This window comes from Nansenia antarctica (assembly GCF_963989245.1).
Source record: "Nansenia antarctica genome assembly, chromosome: 12".
Lineage (NCBI taxonomy): Eukaryota > Metazoa > Chordata > Actinopteri > Argentiniformes > Microstomatidae > Nansenia > Nansenia antarctica.
In genome coordinates, this window is record NC_137682.1 from 4,423,130 (window position 1) to 4,450,629 (window position 27,500).

At 44.3% G+C, this 27,500-nt stretch overlaps 1 protein-coding gene across 1 annotated transcript in view; it reads left to right on the forward strand.

Annotated features, from left to right (window-relative positions):
- Nucleotides 1-27,500, forward strand: part of clstn2a (calsyntenin 2a) — a gene marked incomplete at both ends in the record, with an annotated part of 153,423 nt that overhangs the window by 102,040 nt on the left and 23,883 nt on the right. Inside the window, 6 exons of the mRNA XM_080542909.1 lie at nucleotides 4,387-4,582; nucleotides 8,467-8,675; nucleotides 11,734-11,883; nucleotides 17,960-18,145; nucleotides 23,963-24,220; nucleotides 25,324-25,445. Coding sequence (XP_080399035.1) covers nucleotides 4,387-4,582; nucleotides 8,467-8,675; nucleotides 11,734-11,883; nucleotides 17,960-18,145; nucleotides 23,963-24,220; nucleotides 25,324-25,445 — 1,121 coding nt within the window. The remainder of the gene's footprint in view (nucleotides 1-4,386; nucleotides 4,583-8,466; nucleotides 8,676-11,733; nucleotides 11,884-17,959; nucleotides 18,146-23,962; nucleotides 24,221-25,323; nucleotides 25,446-27,500) is intronic.

Here is a 27,500-nt window from a genome sequence, read left to right on the forward strand (position 1 = left end):
GGAGTTTTTGGCCGGTTTTGGCACGATTTTTGGATGTCTGAAAACGACAGAAAACGAGAGAAAACGCCCGATTGTCAGATGGATCGTAACATTTTCCTATAACAAAATCCTGTGGTGTGAGGTGTGTTAAGAGTCAATTCTCTTCAATTGTGCAATCAACTCTCAACTCTCAACCTGCTCGGAAAATGGGCGTGGGGAACGATTCCGGACTCTCTAGTCTCGTTCCCCAAGCCAGAAATCTCGCGTGAACCCATCCTTTTAATATTGCCTTTAAATTACAAAATAATTAAATTAAGATTATATAATGCTTAAAGCACTTTGAGCCGCAACGTTTGCAGGAAAAGCGCTATACAAATAAAGTTATTATTATCTAACGTAGTACCCTGACTGACCTGTACGAGACAACCATGTGCGACAGGGCAAATAAAGTGCAGAAAAACGAAAAGAAGTCAGCTCGCTTCTTGATTGGCGAGCAGGGTTGCCAGATGGGAATGACATTTTCCACCCTAACCACAGTCTAAAACCGCTAATTCCACCAAACAATCTGGCAAACCTATGATTTCTGGTCGGAAGTATTGAACGCATTTCACATTTACGATTGCCGGCCACGCCCATTTTCCGAGCAGGTTGCCAGGAGAGTTGATTGCACAATTGAAGAGAAGTGACTCTTAACCAGTGTTGCCACAGTTACTTTGAAAAAGTATTCTGATTACTGATTACTGATTACTCCTTTAAAAAGTAATCTAGTTACTTTACTGATTACTTGATTTAAAAAGTAACTAAGTTAGATTACTAGTTACTTTTTTAGTTACTATTGGCAGCTGCCTAGGCACCCGACCCCCCCCCCCCCCCCGCAACATAAAAATGAAAACTGGTTTTGCCAAAACTCACTTTATTTTAACAGTAACTTAAATTACATAATTAAACTTTAAACAATAACTTAAAACAACAAAATAAAGAGTCTTTCTTTGCCTCACCCAACATAAATACTTGTTTTTAAACAATAAAATAAATATAATCTTTATTTAACACAGTAACTAGCAAGGAGTGGTTTCACAAAACCTAAAACCTACCCTGACCATTCAGATATGATCCTAATATAATCCTAATCCTAAACTGGGTGAGTCTGAGTTTATCAATGAAGAGTGAACTCAGCTGTCAAGACTGGAAGGAGGCCATGAACACGCTATGGAGGCCATGAACACGCTATGGAGGCCATGAACACGCTATGGAGGCCATGAACACACTATGAGTGAAACAGTGGAAAGGGGCGAGTAAACCAGTGGTTGTATCTCATTAACAGAAGCTTCTCAAACCTCTTGTCAGAAAGTCTGTTCCTTCTAGGCGTGAGCACCAAACCTCCCAGACTAAAGAGCCGCTCTACAGGAGTGCTAGATGGGGTTGGAGTGTTATACTTCAAGAAAATGTTCTTAATGTTTGGATACTGATTCAGAATCTGAAGCTCATGCCCTGACCTCAAGTAGTCCATGACTTCCTTTTCTGCCGAGTAGGTCTCCTCTGGCTCCGCCTCAAAAGCAAAAAAGTCCATCTCGCCTTGGTTGGCAGTCGTGGTGGGTACACTGGCAGGGCTCTGTGCTGCAGGAGCAGTTTTGCGACATTCTGCTGTGAGAAGCTCCTTTACTTGCTCCCTCCTACCTTCATCTCTCAGCCATCGGAGTTTGAATTTTGGACAACTAGCAGCTGCGAGAAGGGCATCTTTGTTGTCCAGCACACTGGCAAAACGAGTCTGGATAGCCTGAAAGATATAATTTGATATGTTTATTATTATCTAGTTGTAGCCTATAAGGTCTATTATTTATACCTTTATTTACTAATTATGTATGCAATTAGTTTGTGCAACTGACAACCTACATACTGCAGTATGGTGTGACTCTGCTCCATGTTCATGAATAGTGCAATGAAAATGTATTTATTTATCTTTAAGATGGAACAACATAGCATACCTGCACTATGGCATCTGGAAGGCCTGCAGTCATCTTGGATAGGGTGTCTTTCACAGCAAGGGTCTTCTGCATCAGGACTTCAAGTGTGGGCAGTAAAGTCCCATACGGACAGTCACCTTGTAGGATATCCAGTGCTATAGTTAGAGGCTTCATGACGGTACAGTACTCATGCAGGTACTGGTACTCCTGGTCTTTGAAGCACTTCACTCCCAGCTTGTTGCACAGAGTAGTCAGCTCATTCATGGGGATTTCTGCGATTCTCTTTATGGCTTCGTAAAAGGAATTCCACCTTGTGGATGTCGGTACCAGGAGCTTTCTTTTGTTAACCTCCTCCACCGTTTCTGACGCAACGGTAGATCGGCTTGCTTTCGTCCAGAGAGCTGTGCATTTTGCTGTGCTGCTCCTATACACAGCCTTGCTCTCTGGTTTGGAAGTGATGTACTTCTCCACATCACTTGTAGAAATAAGGTTGAGGGTATGTGAAGCACACCTTTGGTGCGGGGGAAGAATCAGCTGGCCATCACTATCATCCTCAGCTGATAGGATTTCTGACACATCTAAAAAAGTGACATCATCCGTGGCCTCCTCCACCGTCTCATCATCGGACTCTGTGACAGCAGGCTGATAGACTTGAAATGCCTTGACAAAGTTAGATCCATTATCTGTCACTGTTGCTACTACTTTGTTGATTAGTCCATATGAAGAGTGAATGTTTTCGATTTCTGCACCAATAACATCATACGTGTGTCTACCGCGGATTCTCCTACACGCCAATGCAGCCTTGTTGCGGTCTAATGTGGATCTACTAATCCAGTGGAGCGTTACTCCCATATAGCTCCTATTGTTAGCTGTCCAAATGTCCGCTGTAGTTGACACATAGTCGACCTCGTTCAGCGCAGCCTTCAGATGTTTTTCCATCTCTGCATACTCCTTCTCCAAGTACGAAGAAAAAGATGTTCTGTGAGGTAGCTCGGCATTGGTAGTAGTGGGGATCTTGTTAATGATGGCACGGAAAGAGGGCGAGTCAACTGTGTTTATGGGCAGCATTTCCTCTACAACATACCGCCCGACCAATTTATTCAACTCTCCCACACTTACAGGTTGTGATTTTGTAGGCCTACTGAAGTCCAGCTTTTGTTGCTTGAGCGGTGTGGGACCTCCCGCAGAAGTCGAGGCCGCGGTCTCTGGGACTTTCTCCGCGAGCTTGACTGTGCTGTGCAGAGATTCCAAATGTTTCTTTAAATTTGATGTTGTGGTTTTACCACAGGACAATATTTTCTTTCCAGCACAGAGTGTACAACGAACATTTATGTTCTTGTCATCCTTTGCTGACACAAACTCAAAATAATCCCTATATTTCCAGCTATTTAACGCATATCTCTGTTCTCGCTCCATTATACGCTTCTGTTTACACTGTGCAATCAGCGTGGTGATACACGTGAGCGATTCTGCTGCACCTCGTGTTGAAAACGTGATCACTGACGTCACTCCCCAAGACGCGAGAAAAGCAATAAATGTTTGTTTACTATCGAACATTACAAAGAAATACTGCATTTAGCCTAAGTTATGAGGTAGTAACGCAATAGTAACGCACAGTCACTCGAATAAGTAACTTTAATCAGATTACTGATTTGGAAATAGTATCGCGATAGAATACTCGTTACTGGGAAAAGTAATCAGATTAGAGTATCGCGATACTTAGTATCGCGTTACCGGCATCACTGCTCTTAACACACCTCACACCCCAGGATTTTGTTATAGGAAAATGTTAAGATCCATCTGATAACCGGGCGTTTTCTGTTGTTTTCAGACATCCGAAAATCGCTGAAATCGCTGAAACCCCCGCTTAATATGAAACTAAAACGTGTCTATCTCCTATTGTAATACTAAATAATATAATATATAATAATATAATAATATAATATAATACATTTAGTTGAAGAACCTTTAGGTGGAGAGGTTTCCATTGTCTTTGTCTTCTTTTCGTTTTATATTTTAATCACACAATTAAGGAAAATACAATGAAGTGAAAGAATAAAATTGATATTAAAAAAACAACTGTGCATGTGCCGTTGAGGTAGGGAACCTGTCCAAGGCTTATATTAAAAACCTCCCCATGAGTTGAGCGAGAAATCTCACAAAAAACAGAAAATACAAATTGCATTCTTCCTTGCTGTGTGGCCCTTGCACAACATGATGTCTCTGAGGCAATTACAACCGCAGAACAGTCTCTCACTCAGCATCGCAGCTGCTGGTCTCGCCACCTAAAAAAGCACACAACGTCTCCAATAACAAAGTGCTGAGTGGCAGCACGCAGTGATACATTTTCAATCGCTGATCTCTGGAATGGAATGAACACAAGGTCCATTATCTCTAATTGTCTTTATTTTCTTTCTTTCCTCTTACTTTCTTTCCCCCCCAGGGGAGATCTGTGCATTTAAGATCCATGGGCAGGATGCTCCGTTCGAGGCGGTGGTGTTAAACAGGACGTCAGGCGAGGGGCTGCTCAGTGCCAAGGGCCCGGTGGACTGTGAGAGCCAGAAGGAGTACACCTTCGTTATCCAGGCCTACGACTGTGGGGCAGGTGCCACTGGAGCCGACTGGAAGAAGTCTCATAAGTAAGTGAATGAATGAATGAATGAATGAATGAATGGTCTTTATTGTCATTGCTATAGTACAGGTACCAAACAACGACATTTGGGAGGGGGGGCTCCCCTGGTGCTAGGAAAGAAAAAAAAACTAAAAAAACAAGAAGGGAAAGGAGCTGGTTTACATAAATAAAGGCTATGTACACTATCCACTATACTATACTGTACAGATAAAACACTGTGCTGTACTCTATGCTATGCTATACCTATTCTAACATTTCCTATTTCTCTGCAACCTTATGTACCCTAGGGTTGTCATATTGCACATAGTGTTATTGCACATTCATTTAAAGTGTCGCAGTTTGCAGGCTTGAAATGTACACATTTGTGCCTCAGCACTACACCTGATTTTTTCAATCCAGCAGCTGCCATCAATCCGTCCAGACTGTCCAGGGCCCAGAACCTGTGTGTGTGTGTGTGTGGGGGGGGGGGGGGGGGGGGGGAGTGGGGGTGGCGGGGTGTTTGTGTTGTGGCAACCAACCCCTGGTTCCAACGGAGAAATAAAGGCCATTCAGCACCATGGACAGCGGCCACCGTGTACCGTGTTAGGCAATCAGGTGGGTGGTGGCCATTGGAAGCGCACCGCGGGCCAATCAGCTCAAACTGGCGCACACCCCTGTGTCTCTCGGAGAAGAAGGCACTGAAAAGGATCCGGGAGAGACAGCTAGAAGGGAGAGAGTGAGGGGAGCTTGACAAGGAGCCAGGAGAAGGGTGAGCCTACCGGATACCGGCAGTATCGAAGTACCCGCCTTTACCATGTTCTGTTCTGTCTCCCCAGTAACGGCCAGGTGTGGCCGCCAACAGAGCGGAACCGGCCGGAACCGACCCCCCAGAAGTGAGACAGCTGAGCCCCCAAGCCCAGATGAGCCATACCTGGGTGTCTCTCTCTCATTTACCCCCTCGAGACGAGGTAGAACCTCAGTTGCATCATAGAATACAGATGATCCCTTTGTTTTATTAAATACGCCCACAGAGTGGCTGAAATGTATTCCATCCGTCTGTGTGTCATCGTTCTCTGATTTGGGTGTGTGCTTTTCACCTCGGCCGGTATCAGTGGTAGCCACATTATATTGGAGAATGTGGGCACTTGAAACCACCACCCGTGCACACCCAAATTAGAGACACTGCCCGACCAATCACAGAGTCGCTCACCGTTCTCATCCAGGCCCAGACCCAGCAGGCCCAGAGCACTAATGTAATCCAGGGCAGCCCTGAGACCACGCCAAGGAGGCGGCTAACGAAACTTAGAACCAGACGACGACGACGTCAAAGCCTACCTGGGGGCTATTCGAACGAGGAATGCCAGGGGTGGCGCGGGATGGATCAGTGGGTGGACATCGCACATCGACGTTGTCCCCGGGGGGGCCAAGTGTGCCTGCCAGGATCTAACAAACACACATGCAGCAGATTACACCACCATGCTCAAAGAAGAAGCCGTCCTAGCCCAGTATGGCGGCACCCCTGGCCTCCCGTGCCCAGCGGGCGGTACACGCCTGGCGGTATGACGCTACCGGACTGGTGATAGCCCAGGTCGCCCACCTCACACGACTGACCCGTAGCTGGCTCCAGACCAGAGGGAGGAGTCCTACCGGGCCAGGAGCGCATCATGATGGACCGCTTGCATCTGGGCCCTAGCTAGCTGAGGCTAAGCGTCGGGCTGCCCAGAACAACCCCGAGACGGTTGATGAGCTCGTCAAGCTACTGGACAAACCTGCAGGTCTCCCACAAGATGATTGAGGAGGAGCCGAACCCCCCGGTGCGTTCTCGGTCCAGGCGGGACTGGTGCCCAACCTCCCGGTCCCCCCTCGTCCCCATCGGCCGGGATTGCCCCATCTTCCAGTGGTTCTGGAAGATCCGGAGGGGACCGACCGACCGGCTGGACTGCGACCACGGACACGGGGCCGAGGACCCCTCCGAGAAGGAGCCCGACCCACCTGCGTCACACCCTCTCCCCCCGGCATCTCCCTCCACGTCATCCCCCGAGGAACGGCTGGATGAAGATGCAACCCCGCCACCTGACCGGGAACGAGGCCACCCTGGGAAGCCAGGCCACCCCTGAAACCGAGACCTCCTCAGAGCAGTCTCCGACCAGAGAAAAAACGAGGGAGTTGCTAAACGTCACGTTTGACGTCAGACTTAACAACCGAATTGCTAACACCTGACCACCGCCAATGACGCCCATGTGACGCGTAGGTTCCTGATCTCAAAGGAGGGGGGGAGTGTGGCAACCCTTGGTTCTAAAGGAGAAATAAAGGCATTCAGCACTATGGACAATGGCCACCAGACCCACAGGGCAGCGTTGTAGCGGGGAGATATTATCCCTGCACCCAGCTGCTGCCCCACGTTAGACAGTCAGGCGGGTGGCTGTGGGAAGCGTACCCCTGGGAAGCGTACCCCGGGCTAATCAGCCCAACCCAACGCACCTGTGTCTCCCGGAGGAGGAGGCACAACAAAGGAGCCGGGAGGCAGTTAGAAGGGATCGAGTGTGTGTGTGTGTATGTGAATAATCTTTGAACGATGGCAATAATTAGGCATACAGCACATAAACCAACGGAGCACTACGCTAAGCTGTGTGTGTACTGTGTGTGTACATTTCTTACCCCGTATGATCATAGCTAACAGTATGCTATGGCAGCTCTCCACTTTTCCCTTAGGTCCTAGTAACAGCTGAGATTTGCTCAACTCTCAGGAAATTTCTCATATCAAGGACCTGCCTGTCAATGTTAGCTTGAAGCTTAACTATGAACCAGTCTATTCTGGACAACAGCAATTGTTTGAGCAGTGTTTTGATGAAGTGCTATTGAAAGCGTTGCTCTAGGGTTGTGATACTGTCACAGAGAGGGAGAGCGATGAGGGAGGTTGAGGGATCTCACAGCTGAACTTGTTTTGATGAATGTCTCTTGACAGAGAAAGATGGTGCTGTGAAGCTGTGTGTGTACATTGTAAATTATAGAAAAAGGGAGAGAAAGTAAGGAAGAGACAGAGAGAGAGAGAGATAAATCACATGGTTAGATGATACAATACTCACAGATCATCAGCTGAGACCACAGACCAAAACAAAGAGAAAGAATCTGTTTCTAAACATTCTGTTTTATACGGAGCCCCCCTGGGGTCACATGGTAGAAAAAAAATATTTGACGTGTGAATCCGTTCCCTCGGTTTAGTAATCCGTTCCCTCGGTTTAGTAATTCGTTAGGGTTAGGGTTAGGGTTAGGCCCTACGAGCCAGAACGATCGCAAGGATTAGGGTTAGGGTTAGAATCCTTGCGATCGTTCTGGCTCGTAGGGCCTAACCCTAACCCTAACCCTAACGAATTACTAAACCGAGGGAACGAATTACTAAACCGAGGGAACGGATTACTAAACCGAGGGAACGGATTCACACATAAAATATATTTTTTCTACCATGTGACCGCAGGGGGGCTCCGTAGTTTTATACTGTGACATCATAGTGTTTAAATTAACAGCTGTTTGCAAGGGAATCAATCAGACCTCAATCCTAGTCATGTGACACCTCTGAATCAGCACATTGTAAACATCATAGAGAGATCATAGTCATTAGCCATCGGGGGAAGGGATCTCAAGAAGGGGGACAGAGTTGATGTCTTCCACTTCAATGTATTTTACTCAATGAAAACGCCATAATCACACAGACATAATTACAACATACAGTACAGTTGCTATCACCAAATAATAATATGATTTTGACTTGTTTCTCTCATCTGTCTCTTGATGAAGGCTACTTTCTCTCTCTCTCCACTCTCTGTCAACTTTCCCTCCTTTTCCTAAATCCCTCCCTCCCTCCATCCCTCCATCCCTCCATCCCTCTCTCCCTCCTTCCTTCCCTCTCTCCAGGGCAGTGGTCCACATCCAGGTGGATGATGTGAATGAGTTTACTCCAGTATTTCGGGAGCCCGTTTACCACGCGGTGGTGACAGAGGGGAAGATCTATGACAGCATTCTGCAGGTGGAGGCCTGGGACCAGGACTGTTCCCCTCAGTACAGCCAGATCTGCAACTACGACATCGTCACAGAGGACACGCCCTTCGCCGTCGACCGCAACGGTCAGTCAGCGACTATTACCGGTCAATTTGTTTTCACTACTACAATCATAAGACCCATCTCTTCAGGTTACACCTTAACTGCTCCTCCTGAGACATCTTCTGCCCCTCAGCACTGCGTCTCCTGAAGACACCCGCTTTCCCCTCTACTGTGTCCCTAAAAACTTCTATTGCCCCCCTTGTACTGTTTCTCTGTTTCTCAAAAAAAATAAACAAAAATAAAGGTTTAGAAGAAGGTGAGAGAAGAAGGTTTTTCCTTCTATCAATGGCCCCGGGCCTGAGCTGGATTACTCTTCCTGCTACGACTGGTGGATTGATGATTCACTTGCTTAGTATTCAAATGTATTGATTGTAAGTCGCTTTGGAATAAGGCGTCTGCTAAATGCCAAAAATGTAAAAATTTAAATAAGTCCATCATAAACATTCAAACACAAGTCCATCATAAACATTCAGTCACAGGTCCATCATAAACTGTCGGGTAGGCCTGTAGTTGTGTGACAACTAAACTATACAACAACACTGACAGGACACAAGCCTTTCTTAAGGACATCTAGGAATTGTTTCCGACCAGCTGAACTTATTTTTACAGCATATTCTATCCCAACCACATCTGCCACACCTTATTGCTGTGCTGTGCTGTTCGCTGGCTTTTTCAGATGTTGTCCCCATTCATCCACTGATCACAGTGCAGCTTAGGTAACATAGACACGGCTGTTCTAGTGTCAACTGTCACTTAGATCCAACTGTCACTTTCAAATTAACCTCAAGATTCCTGTATATACCCTGAGCTTTATAAAGACTGATATGAGACCAGGTCCAGATCTGTGTGATCAGTGTGATCAACACAAGGACAGCCTGAGGATCAGACCAGGTTGAAACCAGATCAGACACTCCCACATCCTGTTTTGGTAACCCTCTCTCTCTCTCCCCTCATTTTCTCTCTCTTTCTCTATGTTCTTCCCTCTCTTCAAGTTTGCTTTTATTGGTCACATGTACAGTAGAGTGAAATGCTTTGTTCTGTACAGGCCCCCCCTTGAGAATGTGCTTCATACATTACCAATAATTAAAGATAAAATAAAATAAAATAAGTCATAAGTATGGTGTAACATCTACTATACACTATACAATACGCTATACACTATACAATACACGATATACAAGTACAAGATAAATCAGTAATAAAAAAAGTGCAATTCGCTTGATGGATGTATAAATATGGTGTAGTGGTGTTTAAATATGTTTAAATATGGTGTAAAGTGCTTATAGTGTCTGGTTTGGTTGGTTTGGTTTCATTCATTCACAGTCATTGAGAGTCATTGAGCATCCTGATGGCCTGGGGATAGAAGCTCCTTTTGAGTCTCTCTTCCACCTCTACCTGGCACCTCTGATATCCTCTGGCACATCTGAGACCCACACCTGGGCCTCCACAGAGAGGAGGTTGGCACGTTCCTGGCTCCCGTCTGCCATGCCGGCTCCACCGCTGCCAGTCGCATCGCCTCCTATGGCCCTCCCAGGGTCTGCGGTGTGACATGCAGCTCTCTGTGCTCAATTAGAGCCAAGCGGGGTGATGGTGATGCATCGGGGCCTCCAGAGTGTATTTTGTTTCCAAGGGGGGGGTTCTGGCTCCGTCATTAACTGTGTATCAGAGGCCTGAGTCACTGATTAGATACAACAGGCCCACTGGGCGGCCCTCTGCAAGGGGGAGAGAGAGAGAAGAAGAGAGAGCGAAATATAGGTACATGTAGGGAAAGAGAGATAGAGGGAGATACCATATGTTAGAGATGGAGAGAGAGAGAGAGAGATATCAGAACAATATGAGAGAGAGAGGATGAAGACAAAAAAGAGAAGAGAGACACAAAGAGGGACAAAGACAAAAGAGAAAGGAGAGGGCAGACAAGTAGATGGAGAAATGGGAACAGAAGGAAAAAGAGAGACAATGTGTATGATGTAACGTCCCTTGTTTTTGCAATGAGACTGGCAATTAGTCCATACAGTATTCCTACATAGGACAACATCACTACAGGAACATGTAAAAATAGCTGTACTTAGTTAGGGTATAATGAAGTCTGTTTGATGTCTGTGGCTCACCATTAAGTTCAAATCTCCCATTACATACATACCACTGTATCTGATGATATGACTTGAATAACAGATTACAACACAATAGTAACAGCTCTTCCTGGCTTCCTTCTGATACACTACAGTATCTATCATCACATTTCTCACATATATTTAATATCCTATCCTCACTGATCTACACAGATGGGATTGGGTGAAGTAGTAATGTATGAACATACAGTATAGAGTTTGGAAGGAAAAAGGAGAGAAGAGAGTGAAAAGAAAAGAGAGGGCCTTCATCAAACGGCTTCACCTTCTAACATCTTGTGCAAACCGACAGTACTGCATCTTAATAGAGTTCTCCCTTTTTAACTGCACTGCCACCCCAGACCACCCCAATCAGGACACTGACTGACTCACAAACTGATTGTGAGGTCAGCTGGTAGAGCATGTTACTCTTGTTCCTCTTTTCTTTTCTTTTTTTTGCTTTGTAGAAGTTGAGATAGCAATAGCACTAATTAAAGAATGACCTAGAATGGGTTGTTTGGCCTTAGACCCTGGTTGTAAAGACCCGGGTGATGGTCTGCGCTTAGGCCCACAGTATAGCTGAAATGTAATGCATGATGTTTTACAAATAAATGATTTGTTTAAAAATGTATTAGTATGGGGGAGCTTAGGTGGCGTAGCGGGCTAAGCGTTGACCACGTAACCGCAGGGCTCCCGGTTCGATTCCGGCCGCGGACATATCCTGCATGTCATCCCTCCTCTCTCTCTCACCCATCCTTCCTGTCAAATCTCTACTGTCTCTGTCACAATAAAAAGAAAAATATGAGTGGGACTGCCCCACTCAGAAAAAAAAACTAAAATGTAAAACTTGTGAATGGTATAATTATGTTCTGTTATTTAGTCCTTAGAGTATTTTGCAGAAATGTGTTTGAGAAAACTACACTCTTCTTTCTATGGTTCCTACACTCATATCTTTATTTCTTGTCTCCCTCTTTAGGCAACATCAGAAACACAGAGCGTCTGAGTTTTGACAAGCAGCAGCGCTACAAGATCCTGGTGACCGCTTTCGACTGCGGACAGAAGAAGGCAACGGAGAGCGTCGTGGTGCACATAGACGTCAAGCCTGTCTGCAAACCTGGGTGGCTAGGTCAGTACCTCCCTGTCCCCTATGCGCTGTTAGTGTTTGTTGCAGCCGCTTGTAATCACCTCAGCTTGCCTACTTGTGTTTTTTGTTTGTAAGTGTGATGTTGGGGTACCTTGTCTCAGCCACGTGTTCTTCGAATATTTAAATGTTTTATTTTAATTAATGACGTTACTTTTCAGGATGCCATGTTGTAACTGGCCGGGGACTTCAGCTGAAAGTTAGCCGACTAGGCTAACGCTGCCTTTTTTACTGTATTTTATATGGTTCATGTATTTGGATTGTCCTCGATATAATAAACTAAACTAAACTAAACCTTTCTGAAAGCTGTGAGGCGACAAGACTGCCCCCATCCACTGACCCAGAGACAGTTGGGATTTGTTCACTTATTGCCTTGTTTGTGTTCACACAGTGAATCTCATTGTATTTGTCACTGTTGGTCACTGCACACCTACAGTTTCCCTCTACTCTAAAACCCTGGCACCACCACCACGTTAGTCTGCCAGGAAGGAACGCCATTGGTTACTGCCCGCCATGACACACCGCCAACAAGCGTGAACATGGATTTATATTGGAAAATGCTGCCGTTTCTGTACCTTAGTAATACTTCCCTTTGACTGTGCTTACTGTTCTGTGAAAGAGACAGAAAAGCTCTCAACCCCAGTGAGTGCCAGAATTGCACTCCACATCTTACAGTCACATCCACGACTCCATTTTGTTTACTGGAGCAATCCAGGTCAAGTGCCCCTGTGGAGACAGAAGGAGGATACAGCAGCAGCAGCATCCTGGAGACAGAAGAAGAAATACACACAGAGAGAGATAAGGAGGAGAGGAGATTTTAGCATATCCTGTTTTTTTTAGTTTTTTTTATAAAGCCTGATATGAAAGAATTAGGGCTGTCAATGTTAACGCTCGCGATTAATTTGGAAACCATAACGCATTTAGTTATTTGTTTTCATATTACCATAAATCACAAGTTCTACTGACATGGGTGGTAAACGCCTGTATAGGGGTTTCAAGACAGACTGATTTATATACTGGATTGTAATATTGACGACAGTTGTCGACGGTTACATTCCTGACCACTTATGATGTTTACATCAGGTTTAGACGCTAATCACCACCACTTTACAAGTGTTCTGACCTTTGTGTCACAGATGAATGAACATCCTGTCTGCGATCAAATCGACACCCCTTTTTTTTCCCTTATAGTATAGTATGGTTGGATGAAGGCTTCATATGTTTCTTTGGACCAGGAATATCCTATATGTTCCTTTATTACAGAAACTGGGACAGTGACACTAGCTTCAATAACAACGGATGCGTGGAACTAGCTGTAGTAGGAGTTGGTGAATAATTGATGAAGTAGTAGAGGAGCTATAGGTTCAAAAGACAGACAGTGTTCTGATACACACAGTCAGCTGTCCTACCCGCTATGGTGTTTTAGATCCAGAACAGATGTGCCGGCGGCAACAAGGTCCGGTGTTACAAACCAGTTGTGAAGTTTAACTTGCAGCTTAAAAGACTGTTGCTGATGTACAGTGAGCTAACCATAGATAATAGTGCTGCAAGTATAACAATAGCTGTATAAACGAGCGATTCAACCTGCTACTGTCTGTGTACAATAATGTTTATTGAAAGTAACGATCAGCACTTAGAAAGTGTTCAGTTAACAAAGGAGAGACATGTACACAGTGTAAACAATGCATTTTTTCACAACTTTGCGACTCAGCTTTAAAGTGCCCACACTCAATTCCCAACATACAAACATATTAGTGGATTATGTAACTGTGTCAAGCAGTAGGTAGAGTCGACGTCTAATGATCACAAGGTTGGCAGATCAGCGGTTCGAGCCCTGGCTGGCCACATGTCAAAGTGTCCTTGGGCAAGACACTGAACCCCAAAATTGCTCCCAGTGAGCGGGCCAGCTTGCTGCCATTGGTGTGTGAATGTGTGTGTGAATGGGTGAATGAGAGGCCGTTGTAAAGAGCTTTGGAGCAGCAAAAAAGGCGCTATATAAGTGCAGCCATTTACCATTAAAAAAAAAAGTTTTAAAAAAAGAAAAGAAAAAAGAAATGTATCCAAATGGAGATACTATAAACTGTTCTTTGGCTGTAGGATTCAAAATGGAAGAACCCAACCTGTTCCCTAAAGTCAGTACAGTATGCAGTTCTTCTACCTTAAAAAGTGGCCAGGGCTCATCCAATAGAGGGTTGTTAGTAATGCTAAAGGGCAACTCTGTAAGAGACACTCACAGTAAATGTCATCCTCAAATAGAGTTGCAGATCTTATAGAACTGCTAGGCATAGATTAGATACACACTGCACAGTAGGGACCGTTAAGCGTCGAATCTCACTCTCTTTGAGCGAATTGGTCTTCCCTTAGTTAGTCTATGGGAGAAATATTAAAACACTTAATTTAAACACAGTGATGTCCTCACACGCCCTAATAAATGTAGCATAGTGTGCAGTAATTCAAGACATAATCCATAAACATTAACCATAACATATCAACATTTTATCATCTACCGGTACTTCCGGTAATGCTATCTGAATGTTTGTGTGGTTGATATTGGTTGGTTCTGAATAAGAATCAATACGGTTCAGTACTGTACATATCAACATTTTGTGACGTTAGAATTATAAGGTTCTATCTCCATTTTTGTCAAAATTGTTTTTATTTTATTGTTATTTTTTATTGTTATTTTTTTTTAAATGTTGACATTTTTTAGTTAGTAATTCATAAAATACAAAGGTTCCATCTCACAAAACATAATGGAATGTAAAAACTTTGACGCTCAATATCTCTGAACTGCCCTAAACGGAGATAGAACCTTATCATTCTAAACTGAGATAGAACCTTATCATTCTAAACGGAGATAGAACCTTATCATTCTAAACGGAGATAGAACCTTATCATTCTAAACGGAGATAGAACCTTATCATTCTAAACGGAGATAGAACCTTATCATTCTAAGCTCACGATTTCTGGTAAGGATTTATCAGTGCAGCTCCTCCTCAGTACAGGTCGCTCTCAGCCTCACAAGTGAAATGTGGATATTTCTAGACCCTTTTCCTTTTCCAGAACGTTCTACTGACATACTCCTTCTGTCTCCCGCTTCCTGGCCGACCCATTTTTATTTCTGAGTGTTTGGCCTTGAAAATATCACTGAACAGACCCGACAGCTGTCAAATCTCTCTTCCACACGTAGCAATCAAACCACCATTACGGCTCCCTCGACTATAAAGTCCTGTGCGGCACACAGATATGTCTCCAGTACATATGGAGAGTAATCAAATATAAAACAGGTGACAAAGATGACAGACGAAGCGGAGGTGAAAGACGGGCCTCCTGCACAACAGCTGTCATGTTCTTTGAGCATGTAATTCGCCTCTATCCTTTTCTCCCTCTCTCTCTCCAACCCCCCCACCCCCTTCTCTGTGGTCGAATATCACCTGTCATGGCTGATTGTTTAGTTTGACCATCCGAATCTTGTGTGCTCTCAGCGGTTCATCTCTGGAGTGGCAGTTTCCCCTCGTACAGTTTTGGTCTGGTATAGGGTAGAGAACCATTTACGTCACTCCTGTTGACGAGCTCATGGCTTCAGACTTTTTTTTTTTTTTTTTTTACTATTCCAGGAGAATATGAGAAGATATATAGTAGGAAAAGTAATACATTTGAGTACATTTCCTACTATGTCTTCTCATATTCTACTAATATATCCATGGCCAATATAATTGTATAGCTAATCTTTTTTTGTAATACCCAAAGTGGCTATTCAGCTGAGGCATGTCAACCTTTCTTTCTTTTTTTTTCTGGGTCAGGTAAAGGTTATTGGTTTGATTTTGAAAGAAGACCAACGCAGAACTTTGCCTTGCTTATCATTGACAGTCAACTGTGTGTGTGACACGGATTAGCAAACATGGTTCTTAAGCCATCTGTGCCAGTAATACACCTCTCCTTAAGCTGGAGTCACCTGTCACCTTTCGCTTTAGTGAAGTGCCATCGCTGATGCCTTCCATCACAAGCTTGTCAAATGTGAAATGGCTCCTAGATTCTACATTCCACATTCTATATTCTTCATTCTGGGGGTGCACATACAGGATGACCTGTCCTGGAAGAACAACACAGCAGCCACCATCAAGAAGGCACAACAGCGGCTCTACTTCCTGAGAGTCCTCAGGAAGGAACACAACAAGCAGGAGATACTGGTGGCCTTCTACCGCGGCGCAGTGGAGAGCATCCTCTCCTACTGCATCTGCAACTGGTTCTCCAGCTGCACAACCGCAGAGAGAAATGCGCTACAGAGAGTCGTGAGAACAGCCCAGAAGATCACCGGCGCCCCCCTCCCCTCTCTGGAAGAGCTGTACAACACACGCTGCCTCAGGAAGGCCTCCAAGATCTCCAGAGACCCAACCCACCCTGGGTACGAACACTTTGCCCGGCTGCCCTCGAAAAGGCGGTACAGGACCATGGCCGCAAGGACAAACAGACTGAAGCTCAGCTTCTACCCCAGGGCCATCCATGCCCTGAACACAGCAAAGACCTAGGTTCTGGGCCCTGGACAGTCTGGACGGATTGATGGCAGCTGCTGGATTGAAAAAATCAGGTGTAGTGCTGAGGCACAAATGTGTACATTTCAAGCCTGCAAACTGCGACACTTTAAATTAATGTGCAATAACACTATGTGCAATATGACAACCCTAGTCGTTTTATCTGTACAGTATAGTATAGTGGATAGTGTACATAGCCTTTATTTATGTAAACCAGCTCCTTTCCCTTCTTGTTTTTTTAGTTTTTCTTTTCTTTCCTAGCACCAGGGGAGCCCCCCCTCCCAAATTTCGTTGTTTGGTACCTGTACTATAGCAATGACAATAAAGACCATTCATTCATTCATTCATTCATTCATTCATATTCTATATTCTACATTCTACATTCTAGATTCTCAGGAACTTCATGACTATGCCACCTGGTCCTAAACGTATACACAAATGTGTGAGCAGCATTTGAGCAGTTCATGGACTCTTATGGCACTTTCACAGTTTGTTTACTTATGTCTGAATCAGGGTTGAAATCGTTACGTTGATGCACTTTTTATTCGGATCGGTTAGGTTTCATTGCCAAATCTCTAGCAAACCCACAACTTGTAAACAAAAGCCATGTCATTTAATCGGACAAGTATCTGCCAGGTTGTTCCAAAACAAAGCAGTTCAAGACAATCATTGTGCCTCATACACGAGTCGCGAGCTTTGTCCTTTCCAATGCTTTAGTATTCTTATCAACAACACAAGCCTCTGAAGAAACCAAGGCCAATATGAGCGTCTGTCCAGGCTGCGTGTAGTAAATAATCTGCTGCTTTACAGCATTCATTCTAGACGATGAATACTAATATAACATATAGTATAATATAATGTTAATCTGCCCTGAGCCTATCAAGGAGACACTTGACTTGTTGCTACGGTACTTTTCTCTCGCCTAGCAACATATGTCTGCAGTAACCCTTAACACTACAACAGCCGTGCCTATTTTACCTACTAGTAGAGCTAGTTGACCTTGAGGGTCAAATAGACACCCTTTTTAGAATGTAAATCTGCTATTTACACACAGAGATCACTAGAGGGCGCTTCTTTTTTTGGCCTGCCTCCTACACAGAAAAACTGCAAAACAGCTTTATACTATCTTATCCTGAATTTAGATTTTGAAACATATCTAGGAAAAGTCATGAAAGGAGGGTCCTGAAATTTGATCGAGTGCAAAGATAGAATCTTTTTTTAACTCACAGGGGTCACCGTGACCCCTCATGGCTCTTCTAGTGTTAATACACAGCATGTTTTATTTCCTGGAAAAATGCACCACGGTTTGGAAGAGTGGGTGTGGTCCACGGTTTGAATGTTTGTTGAGTACAAATAGAGTGTTCTTACCCGTCTAAACAAACCAAACTTTGTTGTTAAATCTGCACCAAACTAGGTAGGTGTGACAGCCTAACCTCGGATCCCAGAATCTCTGTGTTATTTAGTGAGACTATGTGAAGGCGCCACACCATTTAAGATCATGTCGTGTGTATGTGTCTTGTGTCTCTCAGGCTGGAACAAAAGAGTCGACTATGAGCCCGGGACAGGAAGCAAGCAACTGTTTCCCAAGATGCACCTGGAGACCTGTGACGGCCCACTGTCAGCAGTGAGGGCCATGGTGGAGCTGCAGACCAACCATATTGGGAAGGGCTGTGACCGTGAAACCTACTCAGAGAAGTCCCTGCAGAAACTGTGTGGTAAGAGAGAGAGAGAGAGAGAGAGAGAGAGAGAGAGAGAGAGAGCACTTCTCCCCTCACCTAGGAGCACTGGTGGACTCAGGGGGGGGGCGACCGCCCCTCCTGGTGCCCCCACGGTTGAAAAACGTCCCCCTTAAGTGCCCTTTTGAGTGGCAAAAATGCCCTTTTGAGTGGCGAAAATGAGAGGACGTGCCCTATTGGTGCCCCTCCAATGGTCTAAACTTGACCATGTGCCCCCACAGTTGAAAAACGTCGCACTAAAAGTGCCCTTTTGAGTGGCAAAATTAGAGGATGTGCCCTATTGGCTGCCCTTCCAATGGTCTAAACTTGACCATGTGCACTGATGGGGTCGCATGTTGTGCAGTAGGTGCCCTTTTTTTCTTTTCACCCCCCCTGCCCTTCAAACAGCCCACCACTGCCTAGGAGCCACAGATTCAAAGCCATGTCTTGCAGTCGTTGCAAAATCAAATCATGTGAATACTTTACTCAGTAAGTTCACTCCCACTATGGCAAGGTTTGCTTCCTTGTAAGTCCAGGCTAGTACACCAACATTATGTATGGAATACATAATTGCCATGGTAATCATTCTTACTGCACGAGTAGAAAACAGAAAGAAGCAAACAATTCTGAGGTGGCACTGTCATGCCAGAATTAGTCCACAGAGCAAATAGTGTCCGGATGGTGTAATCAATGTCTTTTTCAAACGCTGTTGCTATCCCGACGCGCATTCCGGACTGCCGACCATTTTATATTAACGCTATTCAAGTGCAAGACGATTACATTTGTCTTCTCTCAATTTAAAATACACATTAATCTGTGGCAGTAAGCACACAGAGGGCGGCTGTGGCGCAGGAGGTAGAGCCGCCATCTAATGATCACAAGGTTGGCAGATCAGAGGTTTGAGCCCCGGCTGGCCACATGTCGAAGTGTCCTTGGGCAAGACACTGAACCCCAAAATTGCTCCCAGTGAGCGGGCCGGCCGGCGCCTTGCATGGCAGCTTGCCGCCATTGGTGTGTGAATGTGTGTGTGAATGGGTGAATGAGAGGCCGTTGTAAAGCGCTTTGGAGCAGCAAAAAAGTTATATAAGTGCAGTCCATTTACCATTTACCATTCACAGAGAGGGGGAGAATGTCCGGCGCGCAGTGGAATGTCCGAAAGAAAGGAGAAAGGCGGTCGCAAATACAGAAGGACATGGTGTATGTGTGAAAATAAAAAATAAAAAGATGACTCCCACAAAGACATGTCCGGAATGCGTCTTGGCATAGCAACGGCCTTGGAAAGACATTGATTACATCAAACTATTTGGCCCCGGACTAATTCTGTCATGACAACACCGTAACAACTAAGCATAATTTGACTGAGCATTCCAATGCGACGTAAAAGTCGCATTAAACGCTACTTGACAGTTCAGACGAGGGCGCGTTGCTAAATATCAGACATGTATCCGATGTAACACCACCTCTGAACGCGACCCAGGTCGGATTTTAAAAAAGTCTGATTTCATGTGACTTGCGCTGTTCACACGGTCATCATGCATAAATCAGACCTGAGTCGCGTGTTGGCAAAAAAAACTGATTTGGGTCACATTTCACTGCAGTGTGGACGTAGCCTTATTAGAGACACAAAGGTGGAAAAAGGGACACAAAAGCCACAAACTGGTCTGGTCTGGTTTTAGAGTACTGGGCCTGGGGAAACACAAAGGCCCAGAACTGCTCTAGATTGCTCAGTCTCTCTAGGCGCAGGTTAGGAAAGAGAGCAATTAGGTCTTTGTGATCATTTAAACGTGTCTGTTGTCCAGCCAATGTCAAGTTTCAAGTAGAGGAACTGGTTTTCATTGTAGACGAGGTTGAGGTCTTTTAAGTGTGTTCATTCTGCCCAGACAGTGCCAGTCTGATAGTAGTATGACAAAATGTCTTCCCACTACACTTATGACAAAATGTCTTATCAAACTAATAATTTTCCCCTACATGGTCCAGACAGTACTGTGTGCAATAGTCTGGGGACAAGGTTATTTTGTTGCCAATGAAAAACGCTAGAGAGAGAGAGAGAGAGAGAGAGAGAGAGAGAGAGAGAGAGAGAGAGAGAGAGAGAGAGAGAAGAAAGAAAGAAAGAAAGAAAGAAAGAAAGAAAGAAAGAAAGAAAGAAAGAAAGAAAGAAAGAAAGAACTAAAGAAAGAACGAAGGAAGACGAGGGTGGGAGAAAAAAAAATGTTCGAATTTAATTTGAAAATAAATTCTGTTTTCAGAATGCATGCAGTTTCCCATTGTGGTAGCTAATTGCTTTATAATGAAGTCATTGATACGGTTTTGGATGACTCACAAACCCACTGATTAATGGTTTCCAATTATGTCCTCTCATTTCCCATTCGCTGCCACAATGTGTCACAGTACAGCCTGATCTACTAGCCTACCCGTCTGGGTTAGGGGTTCTACCTCGGCTAGGGAACCACTTTAACCCTTCTCCCAGTGTAGTGCATTTGACGTGATAGTGAAATATCTTAGCATGTGTGTCTATTCTAAGGAGGGAAGGAAGGTGGTACCCCAGTCCACGGTGAGTCCAAAGCCTGCATTGGCCATCCCAATCTCTTGTAAGATCCATCCAGCGTTCAATATTTGAGTCTCTGCCCTCTGTTTCATCCATCATTTCCTACTTCATTTATTCCCCCTGGGGGAAGAGATAGCAGAGGATTCCTCCCTTGGATCTTCTAAGACGTGGTTGAAGTATTCAGCAAATGATATTCAGCAGTAACACTTTATTGGTGGAGTCTCTCGACTGAGTTAAAGTGTTTTAAGGAATTACTTCAGATGTTTGTTTCTTTAAAACCCTAATTTGCACGCAGAGGTCTTTTCCTTCGTCTTTAGTGTGCACAGTTTAAAGGCAGCAGATTTTCCAAGCTCCGTAATCATTATCTAATTAAGGAATAAAACAAATTATAATCTTTTTTTTTTCTCCAAGCAACATCAATTTCTGCAAGGGTGCAAATATACACTCATTGAACACTTTATTAGGTAAATGGACTGAGTTATATAGCGCCTTTATCCAAAGCGCTTTACAACGGCCTCTCATTCACCCATTCACACACACATTCACACTCCAATGGCGGCAAGCTACCATGCAAGGCGCCGGCCCGCTCACTGGGAGCAATTTGGGGTTCTGTGTCTTTCCCAAGGACACTTCGACATGTGGCCAGCCGTGGCAACTTTGCAATCATTAGACGGCGGCTCTACCTCCTGCGCCACAGCAGCCCCAGGTACCGGAACACCTGTACCATCTATCAGCCAATCATGTGACATCAGCGCAATGCAACCTGCCTTTTGTCAACAGTTCAAGCTGGTGGACGTGGTGTAATGGTGTGTGGAATGTTTTCTTGGCGCACTTCGGGCCTGTTAATACCAATCAATCATCGTTTGAATGCCACAGCCTATATTTGAGTATTGTTGCTGACCATGGACATCCCTTCATGGCCACAATGTACCCATCTTCTAATGGCTACTTCCAGCATGATAATGCGCCATGTCACAAAGCAAAAGGCGTCTCAAACTGGTTTCATGAACATGACAATGAGTTCAGTGTTCTTCAGTGGCCTTCCCAGTCCAGTCCAATCCAATAGAACACATTTGGGAGGTGGTAGAAAGGGAGATTCACAGGTTGAAAGTGCACCTGAAATATCGTTGTCGAATAAATTCAGGCTATTTTGAGAGCAAAGGGTAATACCCACCCAGTATTAGTATAGTGTTCCTAATAAAGTGTTTGGTGACTGTGCATAAATATAGTGTTGGTGAAGAGGACTATATTCTATTATGGGAGCCAATTGAAGATAGTTAAGTTCGATCTACATCATATTATGATCCATTATGAAATTCAGAGACAAGATTCAGTCTGATATTGCTAATGTATGTTTCTGAAGCTGAGAAAGGTTAAAGATTCCATTTATCCATCGTTTTAACAGCCAGTCATGGGGCTGATCAATAATAATGATGAAAAATAAGACACAGGGTCACAGTCTTGACCACCTTTTGATAACTGCACAGAGCAAGTATTGAATTTCATCAACTTCCCTCACAGTGAAATGTTTTGAGAGGCCCTTAGACCCTTAGAAAGGGTCTCTGTGCATATATTAGGTTTGCCATTGATTAACATATAGGAATGTTGAAAGTTCAAAAGAGTGGGATTTGTCGGGGTGAGAGCCGACAAGTTTTGTTAAACAACACGTTATGCAATAGATTCATACCGGCACCTCTTCACAGATCGATGTTGTGTTGAGGAGTGCTGAATAATAAGTCTATGAGAAGACAATGATGATTTAAATACTGTACTATAGGTTTCAGATAAACCAGCTATGCAGTTAGGCTGCATATATTTTGCATTTCAAATATCAGTGTTGTTGGGGAGTAGTTCAACTATCAGATTAACTGCATTTTGCAGTAGCTTAGTAGTAGTTATACTGAATAACTAAGATCCTAGTGTTCCCTTTAGTTAACTAAAGGGAACACAGCCCTTGAACTTAAAGTTCCCTACACAGCCCTTAATAATAATAATAATAATAATAATAATAATAATAACTTTAATTTATATAGCGCCTTTCAAAAACCCAAGGACGCTGTACAAGGGGATGAAAACGGACAGACAAAACAGAAAACAAACAAAGCAAAAACTAAAACAAAGACTAGGGGCCAAATGCCTTGGAGAACAGATGGGTTTTGAGGGCTAGTTTGAAGGAGTCCAGGGTGGGGGCGTTGCGGATCACTGAGGGGAGGGAGTTCCAGAGAGTAGGTGCAGCCACGCTGAAGGCTCTGTCCCCTTGAACTTAAAGTTCCCTACTATTTCTTATTCCACTGCCTACGGTCTCCCAACTTTCCTCCACCTCCCCATGTTTCTCTCTCCCAGTGATGTCAATCGCATGCTTTCTGTCACATGGACTGGTCATCTTTCAGTAATTAATTATCATGTGTTGGTTGAAGTAGTCTCTATGTACTGAACTACCTTTTTTAAAGTAGCTTTAGTTTGACAAACAATTTTTCTCTCAAGGGTAGCTTCTTTCATTGTAAAGTAATTGGTAATCTAGTTAAATATATTTTCAGAGTAAGGCAAGGCAAGGCAAGGCAAGTTTATTTGTATACATTTCATATGCACACATTTCATACAACAGGGGCAATTCAAAGTGCTTTACATACATTATTTAAAAATACAGCAAGAGGAGCATAAGAAACAAAAAATTACAATGAATAGAAGCAAATATAAGAAGTAAATAGATAAAACATTTTTAAAAATGTAATGGAAAAAAGACATTGATAGAAGTGTTTGTGTTTAATCATAACTGGTGCAAAACATTAAGGTTTTTAGCTTAGATTTAAATATTTTAAGGGTTTGGGCCTGTTTGATTTCTTCAGGGAGTTTGTTCCAGGAGCAGCGTGAAGAGTAGCTAACCCCAACACTGCCAAATATGTTTGTTGTCTGTGACTGTATGTTGTCTATGACTGTCTGTATGTTGTCTGTGACTGTCTGTATGTTGTCTGTGACTGTTTGTATGTTGTCTGTGACTGTTTGTTGTCTGTGACTGTCTGTATGTTGTCTGTGACTGTCTGTATGTTGTCTGTGACTGTCTGTATGTTGTCTGTGACTGTTTGTTGTCTGTGACTGTCTGTATGTTGTCTGTGACTGTCTGTATGTTGTCTGTGACTGTCTGTATGTTGTCTGTGACTGTCTGTTGTCTGTGACTGTCTGTATGTTGTGTGTGACTGTCTGTATGCTGTCTGTGACTGTCTGTATGTTGTCTGTGACTGTTTGTATGTTCTCTGTGACCCTTGACCCTTCAGGCGCAGCGTCAGGCAGTGCGGACCTCCTCCCAGCCCCGAGCACCTCCACCAACTGGACGGCCTCTCTGCTGACGGACAACGGGCGGGACAGCGACCTCATCTACCGCTTCGACGGGCGGCAGGCGGCCAACGTGCCCGAGCGGGTGGTGCCCCAGAACCTGACGGACCAGTTCACCATCGCCACGTGGATGAAGCACGGCCCCAGCCCGGGACTGAGAGCAGAGAAAGAGACTCTGCTCTGCAACTCTGACAAGACCGGTGAGGGAATAATGGGAATGTTGTTGTTCATTCTTCTTCATCAAATTTGGGGGTTTTGTTTGAAGTGGAGCTATGGAGCTCCAAAATTAGGCTATTTGTTTTCAGGGGGGAATAAAGAGGATGAGTTGAGGAAAGAAGGAGGACATACATTTCGTGAGCTTAGAATGATAAGGTTCTATCTCCATTTTTGTCAAAATTGAGTTTTTTTACACAATCTGATCCATTAGGTGTTTATTAATGCCTGTGTGGTGTTATCTTTAAAATGTTGAAATTTTTGAGTTAGTAATTCATAAAATACAAAGGTTCCATCTCACAAAACATAATGGAATGTAAAAACTTTGACGCTCAATATCTCTGAACTACCCTAAACGGAGATAGAACCTTATCATTCTAAGCTCACGATTTGGTGCCAAACATGGGGACGGACGAGGAATATTCGTTTTGAAATGTGTTGAGCTGAAATGCTTGTATTGTATTCTTGTTTGGTCTCCATTTCTAGATCCAGTTTGTGTGAGTCAGTAAAGCTGAGAGGTTTGTGACTGGAGACAGAAAAGCCTGAGAGGCTGTTTGTTATTGATCCCATTGATCACTAGCTACCTCTCACACCTAGCCAAACCCAGAGTCTTGTCAAGACAAAAACCGCCATGCGTAATCCCAGTGGTACCCAGAAAAAGCACAGAGGGGTGGCTATAGAAAATGCTGCTGCGAGAAAAGCTGAAGTCACAGACCTCATCAGCTTCCCTGCAGGGCTTTTCACTCCACCACAGTGGCACAGCGAGAGCGGGTGACATTTATCCTGCTGCCTTGTAAAGGTGTTAGGATGTAACACAAAAGTGGCACATGTCAACAGCATTTACAAGTTGTATCACCCTTTCGCCCATAACGACAGACTTCTTTTGTGCTAAATGTAATTGTTGTATGTTATTAACACTTAATCAGCCATGTAAAAAAAAAGAGTTGCAGTTTTTCTGTGTAGGAAGCAGGGTTAATTTACAAGGGGCCAACTAGTGGTCGTTGTGTGTAAATAGCAGGTAGGCATTTTAGTAGGTAAAAAAGGCACGGCTGTTCTAGTGTTAATGTAATGTTTCTCTTCTATCGTGCAGAGATGAACCGCCACCACTACTCCCTGTATGTCCACAACTGTCGGTTGGTGTTCCTGCTCAGGAGAGACTTCACCCAGGTGGACACCTTCCGCCCGGCCGAGTTCCACTGGAAACTGGAGCAGGTGAGCTGATCTGACCACCGCCCCACCGGTGACCCGAGATGTGGGTCTATGTTTATTATAACAGATATAAAGAGCTTTCCTTTATCAATAATGTTCATCGATGTCGCAAACGATTCATTCGATTCCATTCTAAACGTCGAAAGCGACAGTCTATTATTCGACCGGTAAAAAGTGAGCGAGTGAGACGCTCTTGTTCACAGCCACGTCACATAGCAAAACCAAGCGTGCTCGGTTTCAACCCCCCGCCCTTGTGATTGTGGAGATGTTCTATATTCACTGTGGGCATGTCATTTCGAGCAGAAAACCTGAAAAGTACGACCGATAAGAACAGGTGCAATTACAAATAAATTACCATATGTACATGTAACAGCATGTACATAACAATGTTGTACAATACAGGGTTATTACACAGGTGTAGGGGCAACTTAATGTAAAGTGTAGTCAAGGAATGGGACATCTCAGCATTCTAATAAAGCCTGGTACACACACAAAGATTTTCTAAATCTCAACAGATTTTTTTTATCTGAGAGAGACCCCACACATGAAGATTAAAAAATCATGGATTGAACAGTTTTTTTGATCGTATTGTGTGCGGTGTGCTCCGATATACGACCACATGCATAAAGATCTGTCCTCCGACAGTCTGGAGTCTCGTCCCTAAGTGGACTCAGTAACCCGAGTGTAGGGCAGGTCCTGGTGCCCTGTAGGTATCCCCCGGGGTGCTGGGTATATCGCTGGGGCCTCGTTTATAACGCTTTTTTCCTGCAATTTGGGGATTTATTAAAAAAAAACGAACTTGCCGTGAAACTGTGCGCACCTCTACGCACACTGGCACCCATTGCGTACGCACAGGAACTGGAGAAATGAGCAACTGCAACTCTGCTGGCAGAAGGATGAAACAGGAGAAAACTCTTTCACCCAGTCAACATGGGGTGTTGTCTGTCCGTAGCTCTCTGTCTTGTGACGGCTCCACTCCTCCTTATGTGAGGAGGCGCAGGTGTTGCCTGTCGGGCTAACAAGCCAGCGGTCTGCTTCCCTGGCCATGTGTCTGATTGGGGAACGGAGGGCAGCTGTGTGTGTGGTGGTTATTGTGTGAATACACCCGGTACTTCATGGGGGTCACTACAGTGTGTGTACGCACAGGGGATTAGTTCTGGGTGTTGTTTTCCGATGTAGTGTGGTAGTATCGTCTATCCTCTTATAGGATAGTGGGATGCAGGTAATCAGGATGCAGACAGCTCCACAGCAATGACCTCTTGCTGCAGGCAGAAATAATGATAGTCCTTCACCTGGAGAAAAACACCCAAAACCAATCTCCACACACACGCATGCACACACACACACACACACACGCACACACACACACACACACACACACACACACACACACACACACACACACACACACACACACACACACACACACACACTATTGTCTACTTCTTATCTATTTATTATGGTTTGTTATTTCAGTCCAGTGCAGCATATCTGTGTGAACAACATAAACAGTGTAAAGAATATAAAGGAGTGTTTGCTGAAGAAGACATATTATCATAGGGAATATAGTGTAGATAGAGAAACTATATTTAGGGGTAGTGGTGGTCTAGTGGTAATGAGTTGGACTTGTGATCGGAAGGTTGTGAGTTCAAATCCCGCCTGAAACCACACCACTACTAGTGTGCCCTTGGGTAAGGCACTTAGTCCTCAGTTACTCCAGGGGGAATGTCCCTGTAATTCGTAATTGTAAGTCGCTTTGGATAAAAGCGTCTGCTAAATGGCAAAATTATTAAATTATAATTATTATATATTTTCATCGTCCTGTTGCTGAGGAATCTAACTTGCTCAGTGTTACAGTGGGGTGCAACATGTGGGCACCCCTGGTTTAAATGTCTGTTACAATTAATCTCCAAGTGATTGAAAGCAAACCTGAACACTAAATGCTACAAAGACACTGTTGTAGTTTTATATCAAATATGCTGAGAATTTAAGTCTCTACATCCTCTGAAATTGAGCAATCAGGGAGCACACCCCCCCCCCTTTTCCTTCCTGGACAGA